Source organism: Amphiura filiformis, chromosome 14, assembly GCF_039555335.1.
Source record: "Amphiura filiformis chromosome 14, Afil_fr2py, whole genome shotgun sequence".
Taxonomy (NCBI): domain Eukaryota; kingdom Metazoa; phylum Echinodermata; class Ophiuroidea; order Amphilepidida; family Amphiuridae; genus Amphiura; species Amphiura filiformis.
In genome coordinates, this window is record NC_092641.1 from 58,409,412 (window position 1) to 58,430,942 (window position 21,531).

Below are 21,531 nucleotides of genomic sequence, written 5' to 3' on the forward strand. Positions count from 1 at the left end.
TACCCCCGGGGCACTTACCCCACGGCCCACTTACCGGTACCGCTATGTGCGGGGTCATAAATAGGGGGTGGGGAATATTGTTAAGACACAGAAATATGTGGACCATGAAGCTTCCCTTTTCAAATCTGGTGACCCCCCGAATTATTAATGATGTGACCATTAATTTTTCAAAGATTTTCTTGTTTTCTTACTATACATATTTTCACGTACAACCCACAGTGTGAGAAAATAATGACTTTGAAAATTTTTGTTACGTATTTAATGGAAAAAAATACGAAATAAGTCTAGCGTACGGTTGGTGAATGAATTGAGTAAATAGCCAAGTAAAATAAATAATTAAACTCGTATTTTTTGTTTGCTATTGCATCATATATATTCAACTGTCTTTATTTATTTGTTTATTTGGAGAAACTTATAATTATTATTGTATTTCAGTCAACTTCAGCACTTTACTATATTTTTTTCTGAAGCCACTCAATATTATTACATCATGCGCACGTTACTTAGAGAATTTGTTTCCAAGATGGCGACACACGAAGGGTTGTTTGCGTGGCTGGTACTGCTGATTTTACCCGAGGAATGTTACGTGGAATTCTTCGAAAAATTTAATTTTTTGGACGGTATGTTGTACCAAAGACTCGACTGTATGTATCTGTTAAATAGCCAGAGATTCTCTGTGCGAGACCAGTTACTGTACCCCAGCCAGGGGTAGCCGCAGCTCAGAAAATTTAAAAGTTTCCATAGGCCTACTTATACTACACTAAGGGGTGGTGCAATAATTATGTGTATCCCCGGGGGGGTGAATTCTCAAAATGGTCTGCCAAAAATCGCTTGCCCCCCCCTCTGGCCGTTAAAAAAAAAAAAAAATCTTTTCCCCCCCTTTCGACGTGCCAAAAACCTTTGCCCCCCTTTTGATGTGCCAAAAATCTTTGCCCCCCCCCCTTACACATGCAAGATTTTGGGGAACCCGAATTTAAAACCTTAAATTGTCTTATCATATAGTCTGGCGCAGCGAAAGCAGGAAATTTTGCATATTTTAACGTGTTCCTACCGTTAGCCTCCGCCTTTTTATGGCTTAATATATGAACGGTGCCCAAAATATCTGTGCCAAAATTGCTTGCCCCCCTTTTGACCTGCCAAAATCGCTTGACCCCCTTTTGACCTGCCAAAAATGCTTGCCCCCCTTTTGGCCTACCAAAAATCTTTGCCCCCCCTATAATTCACCCCGAGGTACACATAATTATTGCACCACCCTAACAGACTGCCTTACTAGCCTGTAATCCGTATTATCCGTTTCAATGAAAGAACGTCTGAAGTACATACCTGTTTTCAATGACGTTACAACAATGTTTCTCGTGTCAACAATAACACCTTGCATTCATACTTTTGAGTTTGCATGGAGCATTTCCTTAATCATTAATTAGGTGCCCAGGCAAACCTTTTTAATTTAAGGCTTAGCCTTAGTCGCCCATTTGCTAGTCAGCGAAATTCGCCTAGACCGGGGCCCAAACACAATGCATATAATTTACATAGAAATTTGAATTTTTTTTGAGATCAGGTCTGTGAAGGAAACCTACATGTTTTCTATACTTCACTTGACCCAAATATATGATTTTTATGGTGATGATCTAGTCGCACATGGAATTTTAGAGGGATTTTGATAGCAGTTCCATTAAAAAAAGCTGCTATCGCCATGAGACTAAGATCTAGAAACGCCCCCGTAATGCTGTTTTGGGGAATTTTGCTAGCAGAATCTTTTTGATGAAAGTCAATCTTCGACAAGATGTAACTTTGTTATGGAAAGTGCTATGACAAAAATGTTTTCAGTTTTGGCTTTGTTTACTCAAGGGTTTTAATTTGATATGTAAAATGATGCAGTTTGATGGCAAATTTGAATTCACCTAGCATACCTACATTAATGATAACTGAAATCGGCATTGACTGAAAGAAATATAAGTAAAAATTGAACCACACGAAACTATCAGCACCTGCTTTGTAAGATGTCAACATGGCGATCTGATTTGACACAGTGTAATGTCATGAACTTTGACACGACTTTCGTCTTGTTGAATGCAGTTTTGGGCGCCAAGAGCGTGAACACTTATATTGTGGCAATAGCCAACGGGAGCATAGCTTCGGCCTTTTTCATAATTTAACAAGTGATATAAAAGCAATAATGACTGAGAAAAATAGTAAATCTTAAAAATTAACTAATTTGGCCATATGTGTTCAAAAAACTTAATTTTCGCCGCACCGCTAAGTTAAAAATTAACGTGTAAGTTTCACAACGACTGGCATCGTATTATAGGGGAGATTGGGGTTAGTTGGAACACTGGGTAAGTTGAAACATTGTATTTTTTTCTGACACAAAAAATTAATTTGGTAAAATACTGGCACCTAGTAATAGGTATTAGTAAGGGTCATCCACCAAATTAGCAACAGCACTGATGCCCCACCAGTGTTGACTTGGGAAAGGAATATCTGTTTTTTGACTTGCTGACTAATTTTTATACCCCTCAGAAAAGGTGCGTTATCTCCATGTTGTTTGAAGATTCAGGGGATTATTTTTTGAGTATCATAAGCACTAGTAGTAAGTCCCAGAATAATGTTAAATAAAAGTTTTATTGTATTTCTTATTTTGTGTAATGAACTTTGAAATGTAAAAATAGGCATCGGGGTTAGTTGAAACTTTTGAGGTGGGGTTAGTTGAAACATGAAAATCGCATAGAAAAATATGGTTAAAAATTTGACTTTTTAAAAATTTGTAACATGTTTACCATTTCTTCAATATTGCTTTAATATGGTTAAAAAACAATAATACAAGCAAAAAGTGCACACAGAAAGTACATTTTATAATATTTTAGGCTTCTCATATTTTTGTCCATGGTGACACTCGTCACCTTGTGTCCAAAGTATTGACCCGCACTCCCACATATTTATTTATTCATTTTTTCACACTGATTGTATGTTAAAGGGTGCTTTCAAGGGAAGTATAACCCTAACAACACAATAATAATTATTTTGAAATTTTTACAAGCCATGTTTCAACTAACCCCACCCTATGTTTCAACTTACCCCAGGGGTGGGGTTAGTTGAAACACTTTTTTCAAATTTTCAAATTGGATTATATGAATAATCATAAGCAGGTCCAATAAAATTTAAGGCTGTATTTGTAGCATGTATGTATATGTTTATACTGATATGGTTAGTGTTTCTTGAAAGTAATCAGTTTGCGTTAAAAAGACGATTTTGTGAAAAATGTTTCAACTAACCCCAATCTCCCCTACTGTCCACCCAAAGCTCCCCAATTACCTTGCTGATATTCGATCAGTTTCATCACAACATGGATCACAACATGCATACAAGATCTGGAAGAGAAACGGATCCATGGCTTACAGTGTTATCAAGTTAAAAAGATATAAACTGAATTGACACATTCCCTATAATTGACTTACGCAAATGGTATCAGGCTCGGAAAGGGGGGCGGCCCCTTCCTCCCAATAAAAAAGAGGAAAGGAGAGAAGAGAAGAGAAAGAGAAAAAAGGAGAAAAGGATAAATGAAAAGCCTAGGCCTACTACCGGTAGGCTACTAGGTCCTAGGGGGTGCATTGTACCCTGGGGTGGTGAATTATAGAGGGGGCAAAGATTTTTGGCAGGCCAAAGGGGGCGAGCATTTTTGGCATGTCGAAACTGGGGCAAGCGATTTTGGACAAACCAAGAGGGGGACGGAAAGCGATTTTTTGGTGGGCATGGGGCTCATAGTTATTGCACATCCACTAAATATAGGCCTGTGATTATTTTAGGCATTGTTTAAAAACATTATTACTGATATGTATAGGGCCCGCCGTGCTACCGTACATAAATAGTGCATGGTTCTAAAACCTGATCATAATTATTATGAGTCCCTAGGTAACTTGGGGTTGGGGGGCAAAATTGTTTGGCCAGCCGAGGATGGAGGGAAGGCCCGTAACTTGGAGACTACTTGGGGAGGGAATACACCCCCCAATCTCCAAAGCCAAAAGATTCTCCTTTTCACCCCCAAAAAAGGAATCCAATTACTACACTGAAATTTCAGTGACTCAAGACAAGCGGTTCAGTATATAGATAGGAAATGAGGTACATCCTAGCGGTACCTTATTTCTTATCATAAATAACGAACCTCTTGTCTTTGGTCACTGAAATTCCAGTGTAGTAATTGGATTCCTTGCCCCTGTAATGTACATAACTTTTGTTACCAGTGTGTTATTAGTTGGTTTTTTTAGACACAAATTTATCGAGGGGTGTACATGTAGTACCCCCTTAAGACTGTCTTTTATCATATTACGCACACAAAGTTTTGTCAACTTGCCTCTAGAAAGGTCAAATTTTGCCAAAAAAATAATCGCTGTGTAATCCTATACAAGTCTCACAGACTCACATAGATATCGGCGATCAATATTTATTTTTTTTTACTGAAGTTAGGCTGGTTCCCACCAGCGTCATGCACGTGACACAGCTATAATAATCGACCGCAAATCGGGGATCATTAAAACGTCAACCGTTTTAAATACGCAATGACAGTAAACTTAATGGCGAGCGGTCCGAATTTTGAGCCATACAAGTTTACGTGATGAACTATATTCATGTTACGTGAATCACGCTATTGTGGACCAGGATGAGTGTTTGGACAAGCAGAACGGTCTTTTGTCTACCGTACCTCTCTGTTTGTAAACAGACGAGGAGCGAATAGGAAAGAAAGCGTTATAGTACCGGGTACGGCACTAAGGTTGATCCAGCTATCCTCAAACAAAATATATGTGAGACCACCCATTCAAAGTAAAATGTGAATCACCCTATTTAGCCCGCTTAACAATGGAATACCACAATGGGTTTTGAACCCGGGACCTGTGTGATACACAAGTTACAGTAACTACTTTTAGGTCAGTGCTTGCATTTCATTAAGCCATGCATACCATACATGCAGGCCCTGTCAGTCAGATTTCAGATAAAATATTATGACTGAAGTTCCATAGCAAATTATAGCTATGAGACTTGAGAGGCAAACCTCAGTTAACACAATATATTTACATAGAAATTTAAAAGAACAGCTTGCTCAAGGAAACCTGCATAAATATGATGTCTGTACTTCACTTGACCTAAATATATGATTTTTTTTTGATGATGAGACAATTGCACATGGAATATTAGAGGGATTTTGATAGCAGTTCCACATAGAAAAGCTGCTATCATCATGAGACTAAGATCTAGAAACACCACCGAAATGTTGTTCTGTTAGCTGAATCTTTTTGATGAAAGTCAATCTTTGACAAGATGTAACTTTGCTACGGAAAGTCCTACTATTGTTGGACATCCGTTTTACCTAATTCGATAATTCAGAACTATTGGTTGTTGCAAAAACTATCTTGTTCCACACACAGCCAATACGCAGCAATTGGCTAGACTCGCTACCAGTCCTATTATATGCCATACGGTACTGTACGGTACCTATAGTGTATATTAACCCTCAAAATAAACCCAGAAATGACCCCATAGAGGAATATACAGCAATTGGCTAGACTCGCTACCAGTCCTATTATATGCCGTATGGTACTGTACAGTACCTATAGTGTATATGACCCCAGAAATGACCCCATAGAGGAATATACAGCTGGTCAAAAATTAAACATGCTCTGATTTCACACATTTTAGCATCAACTTAATTCTCTGGTCATAAGGATCATAAAAATATAAATTTTGTGCATGTACAATGTATGACCTGTAGTTGTGGATTTATATACCAAAAAGGGTCGAATGTCAATTATCAAGTTGTACAGGGGTCAAATATTAAAGTTGATCTGATTTTCATGAAAAATTGTTTGTCTAGCTTCAGGCAGTGCGAAAAAGATAGGTTTCCTCTATCTTTGATACATGTATAGTTACTGTGGTAGTTCAGACCAATTTAACAGGACAATTGCCATTCAAACCTATAGACCTGTAACTTTTTCAACGTAACGTAACATATTTACTATAAGGCACTTAATCATGTTTGTTTCACTTTAGGTGTAAATGTGTACCGGCCGGAAAGGTAAACATATTTCTACAGGAGCAGAGGTGGGCCAATATATGGAGGGTGTCTGACCCTAAGTCACTTTTCGAAAGAGAGATGAAAAATTAGAGAAACTGGACAGTTTTGCTAATATATACTTTTTTGCCTTTATTTCTGTAGCGAACAGTGATTTCAGAATCAGAACTGACTCAATTTCAAATTCATTATTTTCAGTTCCATGCTTGAAGATTGCTATAAGCAAAGGACTAGGATATGGCATCATTTTGGGCTCTGTTATGGGTAAGTCGATCACTAAAATGGACAGTACTACATGTACATGTAAGTTAGATACAATAGGCCGAAACATTATTTTCAAACTTTTTGAGTTAAGAGCTCGGATAGCAACGTTTGTACAGTATTTTTTGTGGGACCTAAGAACACATCAGCCATATCGAGTTGCATTTTGAATTTGAGGAATGTCCTTCTGATATCAAATAATTTTTTTTTTAATTTGCAATTAATACAAACTTTACAAATCTAATGATATTTTAAGTATATATTGTCAGATTTATACAATTTACTTCAAGGACTGTTAAATTTTAAAAATAGCAATTTTAAATCATTTGCCATAAAATGTATATTATATCGCAAATTAAAAAAAAATCAAAATTATTGGATATACCAGAAGGACATTCCTTGTATTCAAAATGCAATTTGATATGTCTGATGTGCTCTCAGGTCCAACAAAAAATATGGGGGGCACATGCCCTGGGCACCACCCTTAGGGGCGCCGAATTGACCTTTCATCATTGATTCCACGGTCGCTCCTAGCGATGAAGGTCAAACTTTTTGCGCACATTTGCGCCCCATTATGTATCCTTAGCCCTGGGCGCCACAACCCCTAGCTACGCCACTAAATGGGACGTCATTGCCATAGGCAATTTTGGTGCCTTTTTGATGTTTTCTCAAAATTGCTCAAGTGGATGTAGGCCTAAGGGGTTTTGCAACAAGACTTGTATACCCATTCCATTTGATAGGCATGCCAAAATGGCTCCTTAAATACCCAGAAGTTTGATCAGGTATTACAAAAACAATATTTTAAAAACATTTTCCTATAACTTTTTACTTTTTTTTTCAGTCAAGTTACCTCAGATTTTTAAGATCCTGGCATCAAAAAGTGGTGAAGGTATCAGCATCATTGGCGTGACCTTTGAACTTATTGCGATTTCCTCAACATGGGCATATTCTGTTGCGAACTCATTTCCGTTTTCGTAAGTACTAGTAGTTCACATGTTCCAAGTTCCCTCCAAGACTTTTTAACATAATCGTAAAGTGATTTATGATATTAATTATAGGTTTTAATGTGTATCACTAGTTGGGAGTGAAATTGTACAAAATAATGCACACATACTGTCAATGAGATGTTGATGCGTCTAATGCACGAGCCCTGCAGGGGAGTGCATTAGATGCATCAACATCTCAGGACCTCTCATCAACATCTCTGGTCAAGTGCATTATTTTGTACAATTTCTGAGCAACAAGTGATACTCATTTTTAACCTATTTCATAAACCAGAAAAAAGTCCATAATTTTTGCTATTTTTATAACAAAATTGTCACTAAAAATTTTGGAATATACAAGCTAATGTAAATGCGTCAACCCACAAGAAAAATGAATGCGTCCAGCAGCACTGCACATTGTACGCGGAGTCCCTGTCTATGCAATTATGTATACACAATTAATGCATGGTTCACATTTTTCTAACGTTTGCTCTAATTGGTTCTCGCTATCTACGAGTGTATGAAAATGATATAATTATTGGTAGCTTTTTTTTTCACACCTGGTGCAATTTAAAATGTAATATGTTACACATCATTGCATTTGGTCACAATGGCTCATTATGTATTAAGATGTAGTTTACAAAGTTGCACTTTGGTCCATTCAACTTTCAAACAATGCAGTAGGTCTGACCTACTGTAGATTACATTCTTCATACTTTGTGAAAGTTGAATATACCAAAGTGTAACTTTCAAAACTGCATCTTTTCTTACATAATGAGTCAAATGCAACGATGTGTGAACCTGTAAATTGGATGGCAGTTGTGTCAAACAAAATGTGCTACCAATTAAGCGCTTCAGACTCCGAGTATTATGCGTATTAATATTGTGCGTACAATATGTATATTTAATCTATTGCCATTCTATTTCCAGTAATGTGTGAGTTCTTACGAATGTTCTATGACGAAAAACCGATAATATGTTACATACAATATCTAGCAGAAATATATTATAGATTTTACGTCATCAAACATTCGTTAGAACTTAAACAGTACTGGAAATAGAATGGCAATAGATTAAATAACGTACATATTGTACATACAATATTGTACGTACAATAAAAAGTCTGTATACTGCTTTACTTTTAGAATTTTTATTATTTAATTTTGTAACAAATTTTCAGATTTATCCTAAAATGTCTTGGGGAGAACTTTGAGCCATTCTTTTTAGCACTACAGGCATCTACCGTAGCTTTTCTATGTCTTTTCTACAGTGGTCAAAGCAGCCATGTAATCAGTGGCGTAGCTGGTATTTTTTCCAGGGGGGGCAAGCCTGTATGGGGCGGGGCCCAAATCCACCAAACAGAAATTTTGCCGCCCCTTCCTCAAAAAGGTTGACCCAATTTTTTTCCCAGATTTTGAAAAAGTGAAGAGCAAAAAAAAAAAAAAAAGGAATACAAGGGATAGCAACTTCATTTGGATATAATATGGTTCCATTTTTTAACAAAATTTTAAAATTGTTCAAATTCTATCCGCATGCCTTATATTGTTGGGCTATGGATTCTTTCTTTCTCTTTCTTTTCCCCTTTTTTCCATCTCTCTCACTCCTTTATTATTTTGCCCTGCGCTAGGGGGGGGGGCAAATGGGGCGGGGCCCAAATAGGCATTGCCAGGGTGGGCAATTGCCCCGCCTCCCCCCCCCGGCAGCTACGCCACTACATGTAGTAGCATACCTAACTACCACACTATAACCAGAATTTGTCTGTTTTATTCTTCCACAGGGCCTGGGGCGAGGCGTTCTTTTTAGCCGTACAGACGTCCACCATAGCTTTTCTATGTCTATTATACACCGGGCAAAGTAGCCATGCAATAGCATACGTGACTAGCTATCTTGCTATTATGTATGTGCTATTATCAGGGCTCACCCCTATGAGTGTTTTAGCCACCTTTCAAGCTTCCAATATGCCTGTTGTAGTATTAGCCAAAGTAAGTACATATAAATGAAAGGAGCGATTGCCGAATAGGGTGCAACTCTACTAGTCTTATTACAAGACTGCCCCACCCCAACCCTAAACCCCAACCCTAAACTCAGTAAACGAGGACTGGACTCAAGTCTAGCAAGTTGCACCCTATTCGGTAATCGTACCAAATGAAACAAACATACATGTGATTTGATCAAGCTAAATGAGTCATATGTGGCCAAGCCTTGAAATAAGCAGGCGCTGGGTGCAAATTTGCCTTCATAAAGCCAAAAATTGCTCCAGGTCATTGTAAAATTCACATGGACCAGCAGCAATTTTCTAAAACAAATTGCTCCTGGTTCCAGTTTTGCACTTGATGCAGTAGTGTTGGTATATGCTGTATTGTACATATGCAGAAAAGGGTTTACTTTGAAAATTGCTCCTGTTTCTTCAGATAGATATTGCTCCTGGTTCTTGTAAAATCCCAGTGAACCAGATGCAATGTTCAAAAACAAATTGCTCCTGGTTCCAGTCCGCTTATTTCAAGGCTTGTATGTGGCAAATACTGATTTTGAGATATATCCCCGGGATATAGCCAATAACATGTAACTTCCTTTGCATTAGCCACAAATTGGTAAACCTCTGCAAGCTTCAGAATTCGCCTCTGATCATGCAGATCTCAAGCACCGGCCCGGCACCATTGGGCCACTCTGTGAAATGGTAAATTAAAAAATGGTTAATTACAAATATTCAGAACTGGACATAATTAAAAATATTCAGAACTGGACATGCTGAAGTGGTCCATAGATCTCTCTTAAGGATACAAAATACAACATGATAAGTCAAAACTTAAGCGTCCATGTGAAATTACTTAAGGACCCAAAGAATACGGTATTAATTTTGGTTCACTTTAGTTTGGTGGTGACATTAAGGTGGTACTACACCCCTTGATAGATTTGTGACTATTTTTGCATTTTTCTCAAAAAATAATAACACACTGGTAGCAAAAGTTATGTATATTATAGGGGCAATGAATCCAGTTACTACACTGAAATTTCAGTGACTCAAGACAAGTTGTACATTATTTATGATAAGAAAAGAGGTAGCGCTAGAATGTACCTCATTTCTTAACATATATAATGAACCACTTGTCTTCAATCACTGAAATTTCAGTGAAGTAATTGGATTCCTTGCCCCTATAATATGTACACATAACTTTTGTTACCAGTGTGTAGTTATTTTTTGAGAAAAATGCAAAATTAGTCACAAAATTTATCAGGGGGTGTAGTACCACCTTAAGTTAATTGCAAAGAGCATACATGCATTTGTGCAAGCAAGGGCAGTTTGTCTGCCCACTTGCGGCACAACCACAAAATAGTGTTGATATTGGTTAAAATAATCAATGTGAATAAGGTAGTAATAGCATGAAATATGATTACTAAGAATTGAAGATAAGTTTTTTCTTGCAATTTTATTCTGTGTACTTACTTCAACACAAAGAAACAAATAGTACATACATGCATACAATACATACGTACAATAAGGTTTTATATCTAGGGGCAATTTCTTTGTAAGTGTACATTTACCCTATTTCGTCAAATAAATGCCCTTTGTGGGCGTTACATTTTCCAAATGGGGGGCGTTTATTCAAGGTCAATTTTAGAACGATAATTCCCGTTAAAATCATTAGGTAAACTTAAAACTCACGCTAAAATGATGAACTATGAACTAGAAACACTGACTTCTGGTTCACTTCCGGGTTTCCAATCAAGATTTTCGTCAAAAGTGACACTATTATCGACCATGTGTGCAACTTGGTAAGCTTACTACACAAGATAGCATGAAAATACCGGCATTTTTGAAACATCTTGGTTGAAAAAAGTGAGGGGGGGGGGCAACTATTTGACGAAATACGGTAGTAAGAAAACATGACCAATATTTTTATTCTTTGTTTTGTTTTCACACCAGTTTATGCAAGCCAAAACCAACTACAGTAACGGTCACACGGGTCAGCTATCAGCCGTCACAGTCTTCCTTCTCTTCCTGGGTAGCATTGCCAGAATCTTTACCACCATCCAAGAAACGGGTGATACAGTTATGACATTGGTATACATCGTATCGACGCTCTCAAACGGCGTGATAGCAGCGCAGGTGTTATGGTATTGGGAAGCTACCGCAGAACATATGAGGAGACAGAAGACAAAAAAGAAGGAATGATGAGGCTGATTTGGTGGATTTTTATCATAAAAAGGGAGTAAATTATATTAGGTATAACAACAAAAATTGGCTGCAGTTGTATTGAAGCTACTCAACATAGTCCGAAGAGTAGGACCTGTTTTTTCTTAGTTGCCAACTCTACTCAGACTCTGATCGCTCAAGAAAGATTAACCACGAAAATCCACTTACCACCCCATCCAAAATCGGGCGGCGCAGACACTGGACTTTCGCAATTCATCTTTCTTGTGCCATGTGAGATAGTGATCATAGTCTGAGCCAGTATAATCTGGTAGCTAAGAAAAAAAGGGCCTACTCGTCGGACTAAACCAACATGTAGCAGGGAGATTTTCCAAAGTGTTTTTGTTTTAAATGGGTCGTTTGTCCGATCACACTTGTCAATGGAAAGTCATAAATTGCTAAAGATTTTTGCTCTGAAGGATTATTAGTCAGAAAGGTTTTTGGTTTGAGAGGTCCAATCATTTGTCTGGAAATTTCTCTTTAATGTTTATTGTTTTTAAAGATTATTTCTCCGAAAGTTTGTTAATCCGCAAGGTTTTTATTTTAAATGGACATTAATCCGAAAAGGGTATATTTTTGGAGATATGACTCATCAGAGCAATGACCGTGTCGGGAAAAAGATCTTTCTCAGAAATGACCATTAGGATCAAAGACCATTTCAGAACAAAAACTCTTTGGAGCAAAAACCATTTGGAACAAAAACATTTCAGAATATAAACCTACCCTCCTCCCCACATGGCTGAGCATCACTTTTGGTGTGACTGCAGTGAACCATCATAGGTTGGTGGTCCAGGCACTGGTTCGAATTCGTTTAACAATTTTGCGTAGCAGTTTTTGGCCAATTCATCATAATCAGGATACTTCCATATACTAAAGCACTATAAAAAGTGCTATACAAATGCAAAATTGGGTAACAGTTACTTCAAAATAAGGAGCAAACTGCTATGTGATACAGCCGAATTCGAACCCTGTCCAGGCAGTATGCGCAGAGAAAGAGTGATGAGGGGATGGTGTAGCTAGGATGATGTAGTAGGGGTGTTTATGCTTATCGTGCTTTGAACACTCAGTTCTAAAAAGATGACTCAGTCACAGTACAGCAGCTCATTTGTGTTGTTTTGCCTGATTACTAAATGTTTGTTTGTAAATGAAAAGGATCTATGGCTGCTGCAAAACCATAGAAACTTTCCATTTCAACAAGAACAAACATACAATAAGCCATTTCACAATTTCAGATCAAAGTGCATTGTGGGTAATATGCTTGGAATTAATTGGAGATAAACAGCTCAATCTACTCCATTGACGAAGCGTGTGATGAACCGCGCCTGAAAGGGATTCCCTGATGATTTTGCTTTCTTGCTTTCCACTAGAATCAAATTATGTATTTCTTGGCCAAACTGGAACACTGTGAATGCTACTGGCTCCGCAATAAACACGAATATATCGCAGTACAGAAGAAAGTATACATGCGTCTTACACTGCGTACACGCTTGTACAATACATGGACGCAACGCGCATGTTCCAGTTTGGCCAAGAATTATAGCAGTTTCTAGCTGGCTCATCAATAATTTCCTTGTCTTATACAAGTGTTCAGAAGACATCAAGACCCAAAAATATGAAAAACACACGTAGGAAGTGTTTTTTACAAAGTGCAAAGTTCAGCCTCATTGAAATACTATGGCGAGTCTTCGATGTTTATCTCTAATTAATTCCGATCATATTACCCACAATGCACTTTGATCTGAAATTGCAAAAGGGCTTATTGCTATTGAATCCATTTGATGAAACTCAAATTCTGTTATCCCAATATTAGAATTGCCAATTACTCTAGTGTGGTGCTATTGTAGGATTATCTGTCTGAACTCTCTCCACGCGGGGTGTTGACTGCAGGCGACAAGTTTTAATTTTTCTTTCAAAATTGCGTCATCAGCTATGGGGAGAAAATGGGGGGTATTCAGGTCCTTGCCAACGGTGCGCGGAGACAAACAAAAACAATTCTGCGTCTCATCTGAAGCGTCTTGGTACCTGCGTGTAGGTCGCAACAAGTGCCTCTCTCAAATGTGCCCTTAACGAATGTCTCAAGTGCATTCCGAGGGAAACCGAATACCCCCAATTTGTGCTCCATGCCTGTATCAAGATGGCGGTCGAGTCTCGATTCTCTTTCTTTAATTCTGTGAGCTGGGATGGTGTAGGGGAGGGGCAGGTGTTCATGCTGACCTTGTTTTAAACACTAAATTCTAACAAGATAGCTCACAGTACAGCAGCTCATTTGTGTTGTTTTGCCTGATTACTAAATGTTTGTTTGTAAATGAAAAGGATCTATGGCTGCTGCAAAACCATAGAAACTTTCCATTTCAACAAGAACAAACATACAATAAGCCATTTCACAATTTCAGATCAAAGTGCATTGTGGGTAATATGCTTGGAATTAATTGGAGATAAACAACTCAATCTACTCCATTGACGAAGCGTGTGATGAACCGCACCTGAAAGGGATTCCCTGATGATTTTGCTTTCTTGCTTTCCACTAGAATCAAATTATGTATTTCTTGGCCAAACTGGAACACTGTGAATGCTACTGGCTCCGCAATAAACACGAATATATCGCAGTACAGAAGAAAGTATACATGTGTCTTACACTGCGTACACGCTTGTACAATACATGGACGCAACGCGCATGTTCCAGTTTGGCCAAGAATTATAGCAGTTTCTAGCTGGCTCATCAATAATTTCCTTGTCTTATACAAGTGTTCAGAAGACATCAAGACCCAAAAATATGAAAAACACACGTAGGAAGTGTTTTTTACAAAGTGCAAAGTTCAGCCTCATTGAAATACTATGGCGAGTCTTCGATGTTTATCTCTAATTAATTCCGATCATATTACCCACAATGCACTTTGATCTGAAATTGCAAAAGGGCTTATTGCTATTGAATCCATTTGAAGAAACTCAAATTCTGTTATCCCAATATTAGAATTGCCAATTACTCTAGTGTGGTGCTATTGTAGGATTGTCTGTCTGAACTCTCTCCACGCGGGGTATTGATTGCAGACGACAAGTTTTAATTTTTCTTTCAAAATTCAAAAAATTTTAGAATTGTAAATTTTCATGACCATATTTTGAATCGGCATGAAAAATGCATTAAAATGAGTACAAACAAGCCTAGTGGTTCTTAAGATAGCTCTTGATATTTTGAGAAAATATCTCAAAACTTGGGACTTTTTATGTTGAAGCCTATGGCTAGCATGCAGAGCATTAATGTTCAATGAATCATTGAATAGATAGGTGTACTGGGTATTACCTTTGTGTAAGTCTAATCACAATTAGCCTACATGTAGACTTTGATCAGTACCAAATCGGCAGGAATTGTTATACTTTTTAGTACTACGGTGAAAAGTAGACCCACTTGAAAGCGACATAGTTGACCTATGTGGTCTGAATTTTGTGTGTAACAGAAGGTAGACGATGCATAGGGCATGAATTCATAATTCTTGATATACTTCTGGTGAGATGTCAGAAGAAAATTCTCTGAATACAATATATTAATCCATGATGTTATAAAGCCTGCATATTTAGGACTGATCAAAGTATAGTATCAACATGGGGATTATACAGCTTATGCAATAAAACTGTTTAATCCCTCAGTGAAGTCTTGACAATTCTGTCGGTCGGACATCCGGGCTATCTCTAGTCTCGGGCCCAAACTGCATGTGGCTCACGGTTTGTTGTGAACAACAGAAACCGGCTGTGAAGGAGGCTACATAGCGATGTTGCTGGAGTGACCCTCAATTTCGGAAAAAACAACACTCGACCATTGAATTTAATTTTAAGTTTGTCAGTATATAAACAGTAAATCAAGTAAGTTTCTTCCACTCTGAAGACTTAGAAACGGTTGTTTGATTCCACTGACTATTTGCGATCGAAATTTACATAACACCAATGACAGAAATCATCAACAAAAATCGAATGTTTTCACTCGACCGTGAGTCGCATCATCAACCGGAAGTGACGTGGCACGGACCGACAGAATAGATGTCCATCTAGCTTAGATCATGAATGCACTACCAGATTTCTATTGCTGCTGACTCCAGAGGTACACTGCTGCCCAACTACTTTGTACCAGTGTAGTACCAATCCAGTACCAGTGTGTGTACTATACATAGGATTTCGATGTGTACTCTAGATTACCCACGTAGGTACTCCAGAGTACCAAAGAAGCAGCAGGGCAGCAGTGTACCTCTGGGGGTGCAGCAATAGGAATCTGGCTGTGTAGAGTCATGAGGTGTAAGCAGATAAAATTGTATTTGTAGAGTTTGTATTACACTGATCTAAGACTATTGAGGTGACAGAATTTGTTTTTCTCAGGGGATAACTTTGGAATGCTGTGTGAATATCCAAATATATTTTCAGTACAGTTTCCAGTGGGAAAACAAAAAAAACAGTCACTTCATAGACCTGGATGTGAACCCTGGACCTATGTCTATCTAGTCTAGACTGGCACTCTCATCAACATGATCAAGGAACTTAGTAATTCTATTTGGATATTCAAATGGCATTCCAGATATAATTAGCTCACTTGGTCCCATAAAATAATTGCTACTTTTCTATTGTAAAGAAATTTGCATTTTTAATCTGTCAATGTAATTGTGCTGTTGTTGACATGCAAGATGTCAATATCTATGTCATGGGAAATATGATATTTATTTCAACAATAGCTTTTATCTGAGGAGATATCACATTATTTTATATTACCGGTGTGTTAATTAACGTACCTGTGTCCAGGTGGGAACAGGGCACAGATTAGAGAAGGGGAACCGGGACTCGACCGACATCTTGATACAGGCATGGAGCAAAAATTGGGGGTATTTGGTTTCCCTCAGAATGCGCTTGAGATATTCATTGTTATGCAAGCACGACATCACATGATGGGTGCATTTAAGAGACACACTTGATGCGACACTAAGACGCTAAAGATGAGATCCAGACTTGTTTTTGTTCGTCTACATGCACCGTCGGCAAGGACTCAAATACCCCCAATTTTCTCCCCACAGCTGATGGCGCGATTGTATGTGGCAGTATAGAGAGTCCTGGTTCTCCTTCTCTAATTCTGTGGAACAGGGTGATATTTTACAGAATGGTTTTTCCCTCCTGGAAGGATTGTTTGTCCAAATGAACACCATTTTTAAGTGTGACAGGTTTCTGTTCTGTAGAGTTCCGATGTAGCCTACAGGGTGTATCAAAATGATTGGTACTCACCCGTTTTCACTGATTATGGACAGCACTGCCACATCAAAATGCAACACAGGATCTGCATTATTTGTTGATTAATGTCATACACAGTTATATAACAATAACTTATGGTAATTTCCAGAGAATGCAATGTTGAATTTGGAAGAAGCAGGCTTTTTAATAAACATGAAACCTGATGGGTACCAATCATTTTGATACACCCTGTAGCTATGCTCATGTTGATGTCAATATCTGTTTACTCCTACTAGTCATATCGACAAAAAATGCCAACAACAGCACTACAATCAATGTAATTTATTTTAGTATTTCAACATTCTGATCTCAGAATCTTTTTTTTTTTTTATTGAATCTAGGTAAATTCACATAAGAAATCACTTCTTTCGTGTTGAAAATGTTGTCTTTTTGTTATTGTTTGTTGCTGTAGGTTAGCTGAAAGGCTGAAGTCATGTGACATAATCAAGGGAAATAAGTCATGAGTCTAATATCACTAATATTGATTTTAGTTATATGCAAATATGTGTGCAATTTTGTTTTAAGTGTTTTCAGGAACTAATAAATTGCATATAGTTTGGTAAGTCCAATTTTCATGGGGTTTACATCAAAAGTTAATGATCATGTAAAAAGCTTAAAATTTAATATATTTGACATTGGACTCATTTACCTTGATGTCACATTGGGTCATTCCTCGCCAAAGGCCCCAATGAGTGTCTTATGGAACTGAGCTACCAAATGCTGCATAATGTTCATGGTTAACAGGGGTCTTGTGATGAATATAATATCGTTTCGTTGGGCAGGAAAAACCTATGTGTCATTGGTCCCTTAACATGTTTAAAGCAAGACATCTTATGAGAAAGGTTTTTAACACAAGTCAACACATACATAAATGACAGCCAGTGAAAAAATTTCACTGACTATCCAGGATTTGAACCTGGGACCTTCGGATCACCGGACCGATGCTCTACCAACATCTTATGTAACTGGTTGGCGGTTACGTTTTATACATGTTCAGGGGCCACAAACACATAGGTTTTTCCTACCCAACAATGATAAGAAGCATCTGTGAAGTAGATTCATGACACCCTCCATTGTCCCACAAAAGGCAAAATAATACAGCCTTGTTTATCACAGAACACATCTAATCTGTTCAAAACCCAGCTTGTAAAACCTTAAGGTCCGTATGCACAAAAGAGTTAGACCGGGTCTAAAGTTAGACCTGGTCTAAGTGTAATTTAGTTCCAGGAGAAAGGACATTTTCCTTTACATTTGCTTAAGTTATTTTTGTATGATTTTTGAACTTTGCATTTAAATCTTTAAAATTTGCTAGCTACTCTAGGGAGGAAATAAGAGTAAAGGACCATTCCTGATGGGAACTAAATTCCACTTAGACCAGGTCTAACTTTAAGCCTGATCTAACTATTTTGTGCATACGGACCTAGTTGTTTTGTTATTATGCAGCTGCTGCTTGTAGTTCCTATCTACAAGCAAGTTTGATAATATTTTCAGTATTGTTTGCTTTGGAACCAAAAAATCAACCTTAGTCCATGTAGACTCTAGGGTCTTTTGCCTTTATAGTTTTTATCTCAGACCAACAGAGGGTGTATCAAATGTAAACACATGTCAACTCATCTATATGCTCTATGTGCAATGGAGTTAGTCTACATGCAAGAATCTGTATTTCTGCATTGTAATGAATATTGGACATACATGTAATAGAGTAAATTAAGATGACAAAAATATGATGACAAAAGGTCCTGTCGATTACGACTAATCCCAAGATTAGATCAGGAGTTTCCAATATATAGGCTAAGGCTCCACAACTTAGTTCCCCCTGCATGCAGGGCTGGATTTACCTTTTTGGGGGCCCCGGGCCAGGCCAAAATTTGGAGGCCCCAAACTCACTGTGTTGAACATATATATACTCAAATGACCAAGTTTTGGTTTAGGTATAAGATCGACAGTAGCCATGGTAGCAGTGGAAGCATTACAACTTTAGAAGGACACAAGAATAAAAGTTACTAGGAAATTTGCGCACAAAGTGTGCAACAAATTTTCAATTTCAGACTATTTTTGCCCAAAATGAAGGTAAACTTTGCTACATTACGCATGCAAAATTTTTGTTATTTTAGCCTAAAACGTGGTGTTTTTTGGGCTAAAAAGGAATTTGGGGGCCCTGGGCCCGGGCCCATTTGGCCCAATGGTAAATCCGGCCCTGCCTGCATGTAATACTTTATAAATAAATGGAAAAATTATTTTACAAAATGTAAATATGTAAAATAGTATGTCTAGCCTTATTTGTTTTACACATCTGGACCAATCATTGCATTCAGTCATAGTGGTTCATTATGTAATAATGAGGCTGTTTTCAAAGTTGCATAGGAGTCAACTCTAAAACAATACAATGTGTTTGTTTTAGGAAAGTTGATTCCTATGGACTCAACTTTTAAAATGGCCTCTTTTTTTACGAAATCTGCCATTGTGACCGAATGCAATGATGTGTGACGCTATAAATTGGTCCATATGTGTAAAACAAAGAAGGCTACACATACCTCATTACATTTTTACATTGTGTAAAATATTAATTTCATTTAATTGTAAACAATGTTAGGGGGAACTTAAGGTTGTGCTACACCCCTTGATAAATTTGTGACTATTTTTGCATTTTTCACAAAAATAATAACACACTGGTAACAAAAGTTATGTATATTATAGGGGCAAGGAATCCAGTTACTACACTGGAATTTCAGTGACTCAAGACAAGCGGCACGTTATTTATGATAAGAAAAGAGGTATATAATGAACCACTTGTCTTGAATAACTGAAGTAATTGGAATCCTTGCCCCTATAGTATATGTAACTTTTGTTACCAGTGTGTAGTTATTTTTTGAGAAAAATGCAAATTTAGTCACAAAATTTATCAGGGAGTGTAGTACCACCTGAAAGTGTGGATCCTATATTGGATTTAGCTCTTTGGCTCCTTGGACCATATTTAATATCGCACAAATGATTTCTTGTACTTTTATTTTCTGTCTAATCTAGTGTAATCTTTATCCACATTTACAAATCATGACTAGGGTATCGTTTAATTGAGTTCTTCCAGACATGACCTTAATCCTCCACACAGGGAGTGTGACTTTCAAATGGGGCTACCTGAATGGGTGATTTCATTTGAAATCTACACACCCTCTGTGGGAGATTAAGGTCATGTGTTCCATAGGGGTGTTATGTATTTCAACTGGAAGGGCCTGAATACAGGACATTATTCTTTATTCAAAGCCATACATTGTTTTCCACATGGTCCCACAGATTTCACGCCTGCTACGACAAATTTGCGGGTGTGTAACGGACCCAGGTCCATCACAGGTGGGGCTGATCATGGACCGGCATATTTATCGCAGCATGTTTTCTGCTGTACGGCAATTTGGTTTAAACGAATTGTGGATATTTTATATTGGCACTATGAACAGGGATGTAGGTTTGTAGGATTAATCCTGAATTCAGGATTTTTTTGTGTCCAAATTTCTGCACTTTTATTTATTATCAGCCTGTTTTGGGGCTTTTTAACCCAAATTCACACGCTTTTTCAGGATTTTTTCCAGATTTTCAGGATTTTTTCTTCAGGCCTACTTACATCCCTGTATGAACTTCCACCAGATGATGAGTAAACCAAAGCATTCTACTCTGTATAAACTAAGTACTGATGAGCTCAGGCACAAACCTCCTTGCTGAGATTCCAGGAAATTTATCCATTCTTATGGTGGTACTACACCCCCTGATAAATTTTGTACTTATTTTGCATTTTTCTCAAAAAATAACTACACACTGGTAACAAAAGTTATGTATATTATAGGGGCTAGGAATCCAATTACTTCACTGAAGTTCAGTGATTCAAGGCAAGTGGTTCATTATATATGTTGAGAAATGGGGATACATTGTAGCAATACCTCTTTTCTTATCATAAATAACATACCGCTTGTCTTGAGTCACTGAAATTCCAGTGTAGTAACTGGATTCCTTTGCCCCTATAATATACATACATAACTTTTGTTACCAGTGTGTTATTATTTTTTGAGAAAAATGCAAAAATAGTCACAAATTTATCAAGGGGTGTAGTACCACCTTAAGGTATATTAGAATAACCTGAATTTTTCCTGTGAATCACAGGTAGTAATTTTAATTAAAGGATATTTTTATCTCCCAGTACAGATAAACTGTTATGATTTTATCTTATCATGTTAATAATTTTAATGTGTATTATAATTTATCATAATCTTTTAACTGAATCATAAAATTTTATGAAATGATATTGGTGTTTGCAGTGTTGTATTTAATAGTGTATGCGCTGTCGTTGTGCACGTTACAATATGGCCGTTGCCAGGTCAACTGGATCACGCTTTCTTTGCTACGAACCACTGATCGAAAATGATCACAACACAAAGCCAATGGCATATCAAAATTCGGAACAGATGTATGAGCCCAGGCTTGGAGCAGTAACCAATGGTTACTAACGTGCACTACGACAGCGAATTGTCAGGTCTAGGACTGATATTACAAAGAAGATATCTTACACTTCCCATAATGCATTTCTCCCATTTCAATTTAATTTTGTACTGATTTGCTGTCTAGTGCCACCCTGATTTTGCAATATGTTTATTTCTTGACTATCGATCCATATTCAGCCAGTCTATTCTCAACATGAAGACTAGGCATGAAAACAAATGGAACCTTTACAAATTAAGTAAGGAATAGGAGTGTCATATTTGATATAATGAAGAAGTTATCATAATTAT

At 37.5% G+C, this 21,531-nt stretch overlaps 1 protein-coding gene across 1 annotated transcript; it reads left to right on the forward strand.

Annotated features, from left to right (window-relative positions):
* The first annotated feature begins 519 nt into the window (after positions 1–519).
* On the forward strand, positions 520–13,376 carry LOC140170368 (mannose-P-dolichol utilization defect 1 protein-like). The gene is made up of 5 exons (XM_072193739.1): positions 520–620; positions 6,260–6,325; positions 7,164–7,296; positions 9,083–9,287; positions 11,231–13,376. Exons 1-5 carry the CDS (start codon positions 524–526, stop codon positions 11,477–11,479), a joined length of 750 nt encoding a protein of 249 aa, XP_072049840.1. The 5' UTR covers positions 520–523; the 3' UTR covers positions 11,480–13,376.
* The last annotated feature ends 8,155 nt before the right edge of the window (positions 13,377–21,531 follow it).

Bases quoted from the DNA above. Each gene is read 5' to 3' on its own strand.
- LOC140170368 (XM_072193739.1), top strand. From the start codon at position 524: ATGGCGACACACGAAGGGTTGTTTGCGTGGCTGGTACTGCTGATTTTA. The intron at 621-6,259 runs GTATGTTGTACC...CATTATTTTCAG, and splicing joins AAAATTTAATTTTTTGGACG to TTCCATGCTTGAAGATTGCT. The intron at 7,297-9,082 runs GTAAGTACTAGT...ATTCTTCCACAG, and splicing joins GCGAACTCATTTCCGTTTTC to GGCCTGGGGCGAGGCGTTCT.